This window comes from Haemaphysalis longicornis, unplaced genomic scaffold (genome assembly GCF_048455015.1).
Source record: "Haemaphysalis longicornis isolate Haplotype H1 unplaced genomic scaffold, Haemaphysalis longicornis Haplotype H1 scaffold_4, whole genome shotgun sequence".
NCBI classification, from domain to species: domain Eukaryota; kingdom Metazoa; phylum Arthropoda; class Arachnida; order Ixodida; family Ixodidae; genus Haemaphysalis; species Haemaphysalis longicornis.
Window position 1 is genome coordinate 16,516,218 of NW_027526361.1, and position 14,523 is coordinate 16,530,740.

The 14,523-nt window shown below is 48.6% G+C and overlaps 1 protein-coding gene across 1 annotated transcript in view; it reads right to left on the bottom strand.

Moving 5' to 3' along the window:
- Positions 1-386: 386 nt before the first annotated feature.
- LOC144179480 (uncharacterized) overlaps positions 387-14,523 on the bottom strand; it is a 20,267-nt gene continuing 6,130 nt past the window's right edge. Inside the window, exons 2-3 of the mRNA XM_077707854.1 lie at positions 4,041-5,170; positions 387-608 (exon numbers count right to left, since the gene is read on the bottom strand). Of these exons, the coding sequence (XP_077563980.1) occupies positions 387-608; positions 4,041-5,170 (1,352 nt within the window). The remainder of the gene's footprint in view (positions 609-4,040; positions 5,171-14,523) is intronic.

A 14,523-nucleotide genomic window follows, 5' to 3' on the forward strand; every position in this document is an offset into this window, starting at 1 on the left:
ACAGCGCCACGAGAGCGTGCTCCCAGTGACGTAGAGGCTCATTGTAGGAAAGCTTTCTTCGCGGCATTGCTCCCCTCGTTAGCAGCATCGCCCCGATGCTGTGGTACAAATAAGGTGAGGAAATTAAGCCAGAAAGAAATAGAAACACAAAGGAAAAAAATACGAGCAAAGCACGAAATGTAAACCCAAAGAAGAAAAAAAATGAAGCTAGTCTAAAAAGATAGCACATCAGTGTCCTGTGCAATGAAGTCTTGAGTGGATCTACCGCGCATAGTATGGCTTCATGCGCACAACATGCACGACTTCTTTGCCGGGTGATCGTCCGCGAGCTGTGGAGCGAGAACCGCGAGGTACAAGTTCATAGGTAACGTCACTGATTCGGCGGGTCACTTCATAAGGGCCAAAATACCGCCGGAGAAGTTTTTCTGAGAGTCCACGGCGGCGGATTGGCGTCCACACCCACACGAGGTCTCCTGGCATGTACCTTGTAGCTCGGTGGCGGAGATTATACTGTCGCGCGTCTCTTTCCTGCTGGCGCAGAATGCGATGCCTGGCCAGCTGTCGTGCCTCCTCAGCCCGTTGGATAAACTCTTCAGCTCCGTTGTCACCTGAGTCGCCATCATAGAGGGGGAGCATGGCATCGAGTGTTGTCGTTGCTTGACGCCCGTAGACCAGTTGGAAGGGTGTCCTCCGCGTCGCCTCTTGCACAGCCGTATTGTATGCGAATGTTACATATGGCAGAATTTCGTCCCATGATTTGTGCTCCACGTCGACGTACATGGATAACATGTCAGCCAATGTTCTGTTCAGACGTTCCGTAAGCCCGTTGGTTTGTGGGTGATATGCGGTGGCCTTCCGATGGTGGCTCCCCGTCAGCCTGAGGACGTCTTTCATCAAATCGGCGGTGAAAGCTGTTCCCCTGTCTGTAATAATAAATCCGGGTGCGCCGTGGCGTAAAACAATCTCGTGCACAAAAAACTTTGCCACTTCTGCTGCTGTTCCTCGAGGAAGAGCTTTGGTCTCGGCGTACCGTGTCAAATAGTCCGTTGCTACTACTATCCACTTGTTACCAGAGAAAGACATCGGAAATGGTCCGAGCAGGTCCATTCCAACCTGGTAGAACGGCGTTTGTGGTGGTTCCAGCGGATGAAGTAGTCCGGCGGGCTTCAATGGCGGTGTTTTGCGCCGCTGGCAATCGTGACAGGTCTTCACGTAGTGTTGCACTGTGGGAAGAAGCCTCGGCCAGTAGTATTTTTGGTGAATTCTCGCATACGTCCGGCTAACACCTAAGTGACCCGCTGTTGGCTCATCGTGGCAGGCCTGTAAGATTTCTTCGCGAAGCACTGAGGGTACGACAAGAAGGAAGGCCTCTTTGCTGCTGTCATGGTTCTTTTTGTATAGCACGTTTTCGCGGAGGCAGTAGGATGACAATCCTCGAGCGAAGGCGCGTAGTACGTCAGTGCGTTTTCCTTGAAGGTATTTGATGAGTGGGCCTAGTTCCGGGTCCTCACATTGTAAGTCGGCCATTTGGGATGAGTCTATCGTCCCAAAAAGTGTTAATTCTTCATCGTAATCATAGGACTCTGCAGGTATCGGTGCTCGTGACAAGCAGTCAGCGTCGGTGTGCTTCCTTCCAGATTTATATACAACTGTTATGTCGTATTCCTGAAGTCGAAGGCTCCACCGAGCCAATCTACCCGAGGGGTCTTTGAGGTTGGCGAGCCAGCACAGGGAGTGATGATCGCTGACTGCTTTAAAAGGCCTGCCGTAAAGGTAGGGCCTAAATTTGGTGATCGCCCAGACGACGGCCAAGCATTCCTTCTCCGTGGTGGAATAGTTTGCTTCGGCTTTTGAAAGGGTGCGACTCGCATACGCTACGACTCGTTCGGCGCCCTGTTGCGACTGAACAAGTACAGCTCCGAGGCCAACATTGCTAGCATCAGTGTGAATCTCCGTGTCAGCGGTTTCGTCGAAATGTGCGAGCACTGGAGCTTCCTGCAGCCGTCTCCGTAGTTCCTCAAAGGAGCGCTCTTGCTCACTTGCCCATACAAATGGCACGTCTTCCCTTGTAAGCCGTGTAAGAGGTTCAGCGATCCTCGAGAAACCTTCGACGAACCGTCTGTAGTACGCGCATAGGCCTAGGAAGCGTCGTACAGCCTTCTTATCGGTAGGTCTGGGGAACGAAGATACCGCGGACGTTTTGTCAGGGTCTGGGCGGATACCTTGTTGGCTGACTATGTGGCCGAGGAATTTAAGCTCTTCGAAACCTAGATGACATTTTTCGGGCTTTATAGTGAGATCTGCAGATCGGATTGCTTGTAATACGCCTTTTAGTCGTGTGAGATGTTCTTCAAACGTGGCCGAGAACACCACCACGTCATCTAGGTAAACTAAACACGTTTGCCACTTCAATCCGGCGAGGACAGTGTCCATCATCCGTTGGAACGTTGCAGGGGCAGAACACAAGCCGAAGGGGAGAACTTTGAATTCATACAAGCCATCAGGTGTCACGAAGGCCGTTTTCTCCCGGTCCCGCTCATCGACTTCTATCTGCCAATATCCTGATTTGAGGTCCAATGATGAGAAGAATTTTGCATTCCGCAAGCGGTCCAGTGTGTCATCAATTCGAGGTAAAGGGTAAACGTCTCGTTTTGTCACACTATTCAGTTTACGGTAGTCCACACAGAAACGCAATGTGTTGTCCTTCTTTCTTACCAGGACTACGGGTGAAGCCCACGGGCTTTTCGATGGCTGGATGACGTCATCCATTAGCATTTCCCGTACTTGTTGGTTGATTGCCTCCCTTTCTTTTGGTGATACTCTGTATGGATGCTGGCGGGTTGGTCTCGCAGCCTCGTCGGTAATGATGCGGTGCTTCGCCACGGATGTGCGGCGCACACGGGACGATGATGCGAAACACTCAGAAAACTCTCTCACAAGCTCCAGTAACAGCTCCTTCTGCGCGGAGTTCAAGTTGGGGTTGACTTCTACTGGTGGCAGCAGCGCACCTCCGACCAGGTGATCTGAGTCTGTTTCTTCCAGCATACCAATATTCGTTACTTCAGCAATATCCTCAATGAAAGCTATGGTCGTGCCTTTTGCGACATGTTGACACTCTGTGCCGAAGTTTGTCAGCAGCACTGTTGTGCATCCATTTTGTAGCTTGACGAGCCCCCTTGCAATGCAAATGCCCCTGTCAAGCAAGAGACCGACGTTTCCTTCCGCAATTCCTTCGTAGTCCTGAAAAGCGTCGTTCTTGACAGGAATAAGCATACTGGTTCGAGGAGGCAGCGTTATGTTGTCGTCGATGACGCGCAAGGCAGTGTCCCGTCGGTCGTCGATATCCTTATCTACCGCTCTCTTCGTCGAGAAGCTTACACTGGGTTTCTGTAAATCGATGACAGCACCATTCTCTTGTAGAAAGTCCATGCCGAGGATTAAGTCCTTCGAGCATACGGGAAGCACGATGAAATGTCCGACGTATGTGAAGCCTCTAATTTTAACGCGTGCTGTGCACCTTCCGGACGGAGTAATCAAGTGGCCGCCAGCGGTGCGAACCGGTGGTCCTGTCCACTGCGTTAGTACCTTTTTCAGGGTAGTAGCCAATGACTTGCTCATAACTGAACGATCCGCTCCGGTGTCCACCAATGCGACTATTTCTTGCTCGTTGTCAACCTGCACAGGTATATCGGAACAAACCACAGCGTCGCCGGTTGGTCGTCGTCGTTTCATTGGAGGGTCTTCAGCGCTTCGATGGTCAGCGGCCCCACCTCCCGAGGTCGCTGCTCTTAGTTTTCCCGGACGGAAGGGCTCGGAGAACGGCGCCGCGAAGATTGTGACGGGCTTGGACTCGAATAGCGGCGTCGCATCGGTGACGGTGATCGGTTGTCGCGCCGTCGCTGCGGAAACCCATTTCGACGTTCGGCCAGGTAGCTTTCGATTTCGGCGGGGCGCTCACCGTACCTCGGGCGCGGGGCGTGTGGAGGAAATCCACGAAGACCAAGTCGTCGGTAGGGACAAGCTCTGTATATGTGGCTTGCCTCGCCGCAATGGAAACATAGAGGTCGCTGATCCGGCGTGCGCCACTCGTCGCTCTTGCGAGGCCGCCGTGCCTCATCAACAGTCAGCATGGCGCGGGGTCGGAGGCCCAGTGTCGTTTGCGGTATTGCGGCGGCAAGTGTTGGGGCAACGTAGCGATCCGACTCCCTCAGGGCTGCCGCATATGAGGCAACCTGGGTCTGTTGTTGCGGGACCCCGTACGGCTCCTGCGGCACACCATACTGCCTTTGTGGGGCTTCATACGTCTCGGGCGCTCCAACAGCTTGCCTGACTTCGCGGCGTATAGCCTCCGCAAGGGGCATGGAGGCTTGAAGCTGCTGGACTCCGTGCAGCTTTTGGAGTTCCTCTCGAATGATCGACCTGACCAACTCCCGGAGGCCGCCGTTTCCTTGCTCCACTGAAGGGGCGTCGCTCGACATAAAAGTGATGTCCCGGCTGTACTGCCTCGCTCTTTGGAGTAGGGCCCTTTCAATTGCTGTGGCCTCAGACAGAAATGCGCTGACAGACTGCGGAGGATTGCGCACCAATCCAGCGAATACATCCTGCTTTACACCTCGCATAAGGTGTCTCAACTTCTTTTCCTCAGACATAGCCGGGTCTGCGCGCCGGAAGAGGCGAGCCATGTCTTCTACGTACATGGTGACGTTTTCATTTGGCCGTTGGTTTCTAGCTTGAAGCGCCGACTCAGCTTTTTCCCGACGATCCGTGCAGGCGTACGTGGCCAAAAACCGGCGGCGAAACTCGTTCCACGGCGTCAACGTGGCCTCGTGGTTTTCAAACCACGTGCGAGCTGACTCTTCTAAGGCATAGTACACGTTATGCAGCTTGTGTTGCTCGTTCCATCCATTAAAGTTCGCAACGCGTTCGAATTGGTCGAGCCAATCTTCTCCGTCCTCGAAAGAGTCCCCATAGAAAACTTTTGGTGTGCGGGGCTGGTGTACCACGAAGTAGGAAGGTGCCGTACCGGTACCGGAGGTCACAGTGCTGGCGTCCCGCGTGGCCATCCTTGGTCTGCTGGTCATAGGCTGGAATTCTACCGGTAACCCTTGCAGTCGCCGGCTGGTTCGTTCGTGGACGGGTGTCAACTCCGTGGCTGAGCTTGTCGCCGGGCCTACACAGGGGGGGTGGATGTAGAGCGCAATTGATCGTACCCCGCACCTCCACCAGTTTTGTAGCGACAAGACGTTGCACGGGTGGATTACAATTAGTTTATTGAGGCGAACTTGTGCCCACAACGTAAAACACCGACCGTTCCGAACGTCTCCCCACGAGCGTCTCCCCCAAAACTAGCCCCGCCGCACGAGCGCGCATTCCACGTGGCTTCGTGGAACAGCGCCACGAGAGCGTGCTCCCAGTGACGTAGAGGCTCATTGTGGGAAAGCTTTCTTCGCGGCAATATGAACACCTAAGTACCGATATGATGTAACGGTTTCGAGCGGCGTGTTATTGAGGTAGTAAGCAGGGGAAGAATTCGTCAACTGCGAAACATGCAAATCTTTGCATTTAGTAGTGTTAAGTTCCATTTGCCACTTCAAACACCAATCTGATATGGCAGCGATATCATTTTGCAATAGTTTAGTATCGTTAACATCCTTTATCTCATGAAAAATAACACAGTCATCAGCAAATAGGTGGATGTTAGATGAAACATGGTCTGGCAAATCATTAATATATATAAGAAAAAGAAGAGGACCGAGAACGGAACCTTGGGGTACACCTGATAAAACGGGACTAAGTGAAGATTCTCGGTCATTGCACGTTACAAACTGTGAATGGTTAAGAAGAAACTGCTCCAGCGAGGCGAAAAGATTGTCATCAAGGTTTAGTTTGCTAAGCTTGAAAAAGAGTAGTTTATGGTTTACCTTATCGAAAGCTTTTGCGAAGTCTAGAAAAATACAATCGGCACATGAACGACGGTACAAAATGACATGAAGTTGATGGGTGAAGGATAGCAACTGTGTCTCACAGGAAAATGTTTTGCGAAAACTGTGTTGTGCGCAAGAAAAAAATGAGTTTGGATCAAGAAACCTTACAAGATGAGAAAACAAAACATGATCTAGAATTTTACATAGGACACTTGTCAATGAGATGGGGCGATAATTGTAAGGAGACTCTTAACTTCCAGATTTGTGCAGAGCGACCACCTTCCCGACCTTCCAGTGAGACGGTAATTCACGAGTATCCAGCGACTGTTGGTAAAGTTTAGACAATAATATTGATGAGTAGAGACCGGAACTTTAGGCAAAATGCCTAATTTTTCCTTGAGTCCATATCAAGCCTATTTCACATATAAGCATGAACTAAGGGAAGGCGGACATTTTAAGCAATAGTTTATTGTGCCTATAATGCCTATTTTGACTATATGGGCCTATATGGGCTTTTTAGCCCCTAAAAAGGCCTTTTTTGTGTTATATGTGCGTTTGTTTTTGGTTTTTGGAGTCGCTGGTCTGCACGGACTGTTCTCGCTTCAGGAACCCGCAATGAAGTGTTTGTCGCACCCCGTTCGCAAAAAAAAATTTCCCCGCATTTCCCCGAGGGGAAGAATGTGAAAGTGCGAATGCACGAGTTGAATTTGCGCGGTTCGGTAATGTTCGCGAAAGAGAGATCACACACACACACACAACTACAAAGAAAGAAAGATGCATTTATTCACAGACACCTATTTGTGTTGTCGTTGTACTTGATTGCTAGAGCGGATCTCAGCTTTGAAATTTCGTGTCAGTACTCCTTTAAGCGGGTGAATTAGCCCTTCTCACGCCCGATTCCTAGCCAATCCCCCACGTGGGTATGTGCCATGCACAGACACCTATTTGTGTTGTCGTTGTACTTGATTGCTAGAGCGGATCTCAGCTTTGAAATTTCGTGTCAGTACTCCTTTAAGCGGGTGCATTAGCCCTTCTCACGCCCGATTCCTGGCCAATCCCCCACGTGGGTATGTGCCATGTCAGCGGCCAGGCAGCGCGCGCCCATCTCCCCCCGTTGCCAAGGAAGACGAGGAGATTCCTGGCCAATCCCCCACGTGGGTATGTGCCATGTCAGCGGCCAGGCAGCGCGCGCCCATCTCCCCCCGTTGCCAAGGAAGACGAGGAGCGCGCGCACCCGCAGCTGTCGCTATGTGGACGGACGGCGGTCGCCGGAATTCAGGGTCGCTTATAAAGTGCATTCGCACTTAAAAAAAAAAAACACACACACACACACGCGAGCCGTGTCAAACAAGCCCAGAAACGCAAACCGTGCACAATTCACCGGCACCTAGAACTCGTCACATCTGCCGAGCTGCCAGAGGTCCGTACGCAGCAAACCGCAGCCAACCTTACCCCAGCGTCACCCTTGGCCACACGAACTGTTTTGTTGTATGTCCTTCTGACTCACTGTGTCGGCGGACCAACGGCGAGAACTTTTGCCCATGTGCCCCCTCCATTGATAACGCAATAAAAACCACGGCACATGAATCTATGGGATTCAATGGTGCTGTGAAGAACAGCTGAGCAGGTCGGGGCGTTCTGCTCTGTCGACGAATAAATACCTGCAGTCAAGATCTTCGGTTTGCAGTTGTGTCTTCAAGCAGCAGTTACCGATTGTGCATCTTCCACCACATGTCCTATTGCTACGACTTAAAAATTCGGCTAAGGGCGGAAATTTACTACGAGTACACTCGCCGGTGCTACTACCACCATTGGAGACGACAAAAGCGCCGCAGCCGAAATTCTTTACACCACACTACAATTGAACGTGACTTTGCACATTTGTGTGCTTATTTCACACTCTTGGCCAAAAGCATTTCCGCAGCTGAGAGCTTTTGCGCCACTCTGACTAAGAATGCTGAGCTCATTTCCACGGTCCAGGACTTACCCGCAACAATCTCCAAAGGACAGGTTTCCGATAGAGCCATTCCTGTCTGACAATCCACCATTCTGTCTGACGTAAAATTCCTGGATTCTCTGTGCAAAAAAAGCTGCCGAAGGTTCTGAGCACCAAACATAATTATATCCCAGAAGGAATCATGAAGCGTCCCGAAGAACAAGCACGCTCCTCACTCTTCAGTGAACGTTGAGTGTTGTTTTTTCGCACAAAATTATCGACCGAAATGAGGTACAACTTCAGGCCGCAAATAATTGATATGGGTGTGCCTTGCCATCGCTCTAAAGCTTTTCTTTTGTTGTCGAATCACGCTGCATTTAACGTAAATCTGTTAAAATAGCAACTCTTGTGTGGCTGATTTTTACGAATAAAATAAAATTACTGTCCCACTGTACTAGACCTAAATTGTGTGCTGTTTTTACTGCAAGTCATAAATTTGTCGTTAAATATGCTGCTGAAGTAAATAAGAATTGAGCCTATTTAATAGTATTTGGTGCCTATGAATGCCTAAATGGCACTTTTCAGTGCCTATTACAGGGGCCTAAAACCGCAATTTTTCCTGCCTAAAGTTCCGGACTTTATTGATGAGTACATAAGAGTGCTTTTCAAAAACTTTGTGGTGATTAGATCGCTTTCGGGACTACATGATGGTTTTAATGACTCAATTATTTTAGCAATGCCTGCCGAATCAGTCATAATAGGATCCATTGGTAAATAGTTATAGCATGCTTCGCTGAGCAATGACAACTCAAAAGGCGCGACAAAGTTCCGGTTGAAAAGAGCGTTTAACACATGAGGACACTCTGCATCAGGTACAGCACAACCATTACAATCAAGTAGGCGAATAGAAGTATCTTTGTTAGGTCTGACGACACGCCAAAATTTTTTTGGGTCAGTTATAAGCATGGGAGGTAAGGTGTGCTGAAGGAAATTAAATTTAGCGCTTTTTAGTGCACTTACGTAGCGGGAGTTAGGAAGTTTATACGAAGTACATCGGTTTTCGGACGGAAACCGCTTCATCGCCCATCAGAGTCGTTTTTTTTGCGATTGGACAGTCTCTTAAGGTTAATGTTAAACCATGGGGCCTTAAGGTTTGAAGACAGCTTGCGTAAAGGGATATATTTTTTTATCAGTTTATGAATTTTCGATTTGAACAAGTTTCAATTTACATCGACCGTGCGCTTATCGAAGTTATTCAAGAAAAGGCTAAGAAATTTGGACAGTTCGCTAATAATGGCGTCGAAGTTAGCTTTATTGTATTCACGAATAAGCTTAGTGGTATTAGCCGATTTCGATACTGTAATGTTAATATAAAAAAAAAGTAGCAAATGGTCACTTATGCCAGGTAGGTAAGAAACCTTTGACACAAGCTCTGGATGAGTAGTTAGAAAAAAGTCAGGAGTATTAGCACTGTCATTAGTAATTCTTGTTGGTTCAGTTACCATCTACGACAAAGAAAAAATGGAACAAAGATCTCCTTGCCCCCAGAAAAATAAGCTAGAGATCAAGGAGGGTCATGAGACCAGCATATACTATTAAATTAAAATCACCTGATAGCAAAATAGGTGCGCAAGGGTGTCGCGTAGAAACATGGCGAAGTGCATCCTGTAGCTCGGATACAAAGCTAGAAGGATAAGAGGGCGGGCGGTAACAAACACCAAATACAAATGTGTTATATATTTATGTTAGCCCTCTACCCTATCCCCCTATTCCTATGTACTCTTTCCTCCCTATCCCACCAGCAAGCATTCCTCCCTACACCAGCAAGCGTTCCGGTGTCCGCGCCTAGGCGAGACAATTTACGCCTGTTGGTGGACCTTCCTTTCTTTCTTTTGTGCAATAAATAAATAAAAAAATGGCCAATCTCTACGCAAGACCACACGGCTTCTAGTTCACTCTGAAAATGAATAGCAGTAGATGGTATAGACTTCTTAATGGCAAGCAAGACACCACCCCATTAGCGTTATGTGCGATTACACTGGTAAAATTTGAATCAAGAAAAGTTATCGAAAATTTCGCTGTTGTGAATGTTAGAATGTAGCCAGGTTTCGGTGAGAGCAACTACATCAGCACTACAGGCGTCGATGGAAGAATTGAGCAGTTCACGTTTGTTAATAACACTTCTGGTTTTGGCTAGCAAAATAGATATATTCGACATTGATAGCAATGGTTGCGCTAAAGAAGATACACCACTACCCCTCACCGATTCCTATGTGGTCTCGATTTGATGTGACGCCGGGGCGAGATGCGCTGAAACCATGCGCCTTATTTCATTGATCTTATCGTTCACAGCGTCATACATGTAACACCTGCCATCAATACCTAGTTTATTGTATTTCAGTTGATAGCGAGGGGACTGTGGGGCGGTGATTGCTGGCGCGAAAATACTGCGTGTGCCATTTTGATGCATAGTCCAGTTTTATGTGTAGTAAAACATGGATGTAACGAACCTGTATGTAATGAGTTCCTGGATTTACCGAAGTTTTTCAATTCCACATTGCCACCACCGTTAAATTCACGTGCTTGCAACCTCTACGTAACGAAACGTTGCGGCGGGTATCCATGATATAACGAAGTCGGCAAGTTGATCAGTCCTTGTTTTTTTTTGCGCCTTTACTGAAAAATCGGCCGGACAAATTAACTAGTATAGCGAACACTAGCACTACTGGAAGAAGCCAGCAGCAACGAAAACATCTAGAATCGCCTAAAAACAAAATTCGTCACGATGATGATGATGATGATAAACAAAGCAGCTGGCGCCATCCCGTGGGTAACGCAAACCCACTTCTGGTTTTGCTTGTGTAGCCTGGCACAACACCAGGAAGCAATTTAACTATATTTCAAGTCTTTTTTTTTTTTCGCCTGTACCGCAGACTACTGTGCGTTTCCACGTGTAAGTGGGCGTTCGGTTCGAGACAAGTTTTGAGGTGCGAGGCCGTATACTGTCGGCGTGTAGTCGTGCGCCTCCACTGCTATTTGTGGTACCGGTTCGTCGATGATAAGTTCTGCTTCTATAAAACGAAAAGTTCTGTCTGTTCAAGGCAAGCTCACAATCTTAAATGTGGTCTTCGCCGGGGGGAAAGAAGAATGTCGGCGGCTAGTAGAGTACGCAGCAGCATCTCAACAATTTTGAGTGTGGTAAAGAGCATCAAGTTCACAAAAAGGCGCCGTTTTTGCGCACACTTTTGTTTCTTGGAACGCGTTAAGGCACCAAAAAATGTCACAGAGCCAAACCGATACTTAAGTTACGTTTGTTTATACGGGGGTAATTAGTGACGTTGCGTCTTTTGAGCGCCGCGTAGTGCTTAGGCTCGGGCGAAAGCGGCAGGCGGAACGCACGCGGTTTTCCACTGTGGTATAAATCCTTGAAGGGCGAGTTCACCTTGACTGATGTCTAGCGTTTGACTTAGTTTCTGCTTCATTGCCGCGAGCCTTAACTCGAAACCTTCATGTAATGAAAAATTGCGAACTTTCGGCAACTTCATTACATCCACGTTTGACTTCACAATTTGATTTGGGTCTGTACATGGCTTTCTTTCTGCTTTCGGAGATATTTTTCGTTTATTTATGCCCATAACGTCCAGCGTAGCACATTTAATACGCGGTTTATGAGAAGCCAGAAAGGGACGATAAATCCAATAAAGCTGAGACCGATGCGGAGAGTATCGGTTTTGATACACTGACGGAGTTTTCTCATGTGACTACTTAAAAAAAGCGCCGCCACAGGTCTGATTGATTGATTGTAGGGTTTAACGCGCCGACGCAACGCAGACGATGAGGCGCGCCGTAGTGGAGGGCTCCGGATGAATTTTGACCACCTGGGGATCTTTATCGTGCGCCGAAATCTCGTACATACGGGCGTTTTTGCTCTTCGCCTCCATCAGAAAAGCGGCCGTCGCGGCCGGGAATTGTACCCGCGACCTCGTGCTCAGCCGCGCAGCAAAAGCCACTGAGCCACCGCCGCGGGTGCCGCCACAGGTCTGTTGGCAGCTCGAGAAATACGGCCGCACGCTGGAGCTCCAGCAGTGGCATCCAAACGGCATCATTTTAGCCGTCAAACAGGGAGTATTTCCTTCTTTCGTGCTACATTTGGCCACTTTCATATTAAGAAAATGTTGCACGACCAAAATTATCGTTTTGCTGTCGTTTTTGAAGCCCGCCCGCTCTTTAAAGTCGCTTCAAATTTCCGCGTATCTTATTTAATACAGTGGGTCTTAATTGATGACACGATTTCCGAATCGCTTTTGTTACGCTTTCTAACACAGCTCTAAACTGCTCCAGGTGCTCCAGGCGCTGCCACATGTATCTCATATACCATGCTATGTTCATCTGCGACATGAATGCGTAGAATGTCCGCAGGCTCCAGAGCCATCAGTTGAAAGAGTGGCCACGCAAGCTGATGACATTACCAACCTATCACAAAGCCTGGTCTCCACAGGAAAAGCGCCAAGAGGATTGCCGACCAGTTTCTCTTCGCCTTCCGCAAGGACGACGGACGTCACGCCGAATCAGCCCCACGATGACGTTCGAAGAGATATGGCTGTGCATCTTCCACTTGTAACGAGCAAGCGTACCAAGCGCTAGCACGTTCAGCGCAGTTGTGTTCGCGAAATTCAATGCACCTCTTTTCCTGAAAAGGCGACGCAGCTGCTTCTTCGAATGCCGCAAGCCATGCCAGTGTAGCTGGCAAAGAGATATCAGAAAAGTCCACTATATGATATATGTATATATCATATCATATATGATACATTCATTAAATATTTACTGATTTGAACTTTAATTCTTCTTTTTGTATGAGGGAAGTCATATCAGCCCCAAGTAAAGGTACACACATGTCTGGAATTTTTATTGGCCTGGAAATATGTTTGGACATTGTTGGCTTAATTCGTTCTCCGAAAGCAGAATATGTCCGCCCATTGCAACCTCATTTCGCGTTCCGTTCCTTTCATCCTGCAGGTTTATTTTCGCTTTCCCCCCGGTCGTGCAAAAAGGAACGGCTGCTCGCGTGTGGTTGGGCCCTTACGCATGCAGGCGCACGCGGCGTGGTCACGTCTCCTTGCGCAACAGGAGGGGTGTTCGATAGCGCGCGCATCCAATCACTTCGAACGGAGTCGACACCCTTGTTTCTCAAACCCGCACCGTGCCAAGGTTCCGGCTATCGAGTCACGCAGGGCCAAGAAGAAGGCGGACAGGGGCCACGCGCCCACGCCAGAGGTAAACACACCGGCGGCAGTGACGGGCCTCGGAAACGACCGCAGGCCTCATCGGTCCCACGTAGCAGGTGATCGTATCGCGAAGGGCGGGACATTCAAACTTGCTCCAACGTCGTTTTCCTGCAAACACTTAAATTTTCGCAGTGATCGCTTTCTTTTGCGGCCAGAAGGACTGTTATTTTCTCGAAGGCGGCGGACGGGCCCTGTTTCTATACACCAAGAGAGCTTTTCCGGAAAAGGTCAGCCGGCAGGTTGCAGGCCGGCAGTGCGAGTAGAAAAATCGACCTGACACACGCGATAGGTGGGCTCTCGTGTGCGCGGGACTGGGAGGTCAGCCGTTCACTTACAGCTAGCATCGTAACATGGATTGTTTCTCACCTACAGATGTCGATTGGTTCGTTCTCGCACAACTGTAGTGATGGCAAGTGTGTCTCTTAGATAAGCTCGTAAAACGACCATTCTAAAAAGAAATTTGGCTCCAATCCACGCTGTGAAGGTGGTTGGACTGCGAAGCTGTAAACGACACCCACAACGATCACCCATGCGACGTCACTTGAATTCATACACGTGGCTCTGAAAAGAGGGAAACCAGTGCATGTGCAGCTTTCCCGCACATGGCAGTCCTTTCAACAGTGATTACTCTGCAATTCTTTGGCGAAATGAAAAGTTCTTTTGCACAGCTAATACTTGGGGTGAATACTTGCTTTGTGTACAGTTTCAAGTCGCGCGACTGGGTTCCTGAGCCATGGGAACTATCTCATAGAAATGCATGGGGAGTTAGATTTGACAGCGAATTACACAAACAAATAGTCAGAAACCTGAAATGTTCTTTTAGCGTTTTCCTAAAGTGGTTTTTCTAGGTTCCCGAGAGGTTGTAATTTTGAGCGCGAAAGCTGGGTATGGAGAAGTGAAATGTACTTAAGCACACCCTTTATTACTTCACAACGGCATTCCCGAATGCTTTATGGTCAGTGTAATACACACTTAGATTTTCACTTTAGAAACATTCTTTGCTAATTTTAAATCAAGGAATTATACATGAATGGTGGTTGGTTGAGTTGTATTGGTGAAGCACATGAGCGCAAAAAACCGTGACGAATTGGATGAACCACATGTTTTGAGTTTTCGAAGTATCCACATTAAAGCCCCCGACAATGATCACGGGTGTGGTGTGATCCATCGCCAGTGAGGATAAGTGCGCTTGCATGAAGCACTCGATGACAGATTTGGGTGTATTCGGTGAGATGTAGACCGTGGAGTATCTTGTAAAGTGTCTTGAGTGCAGGCAGGAGTATCTTGTGTGTGGGCGGAGAGAGGAGGGGAAGATGTCCAGCTGACACGAGTACTGATGGACTGCCCCATATCAAATGGCTTTTTTTTTTGTTGTTGT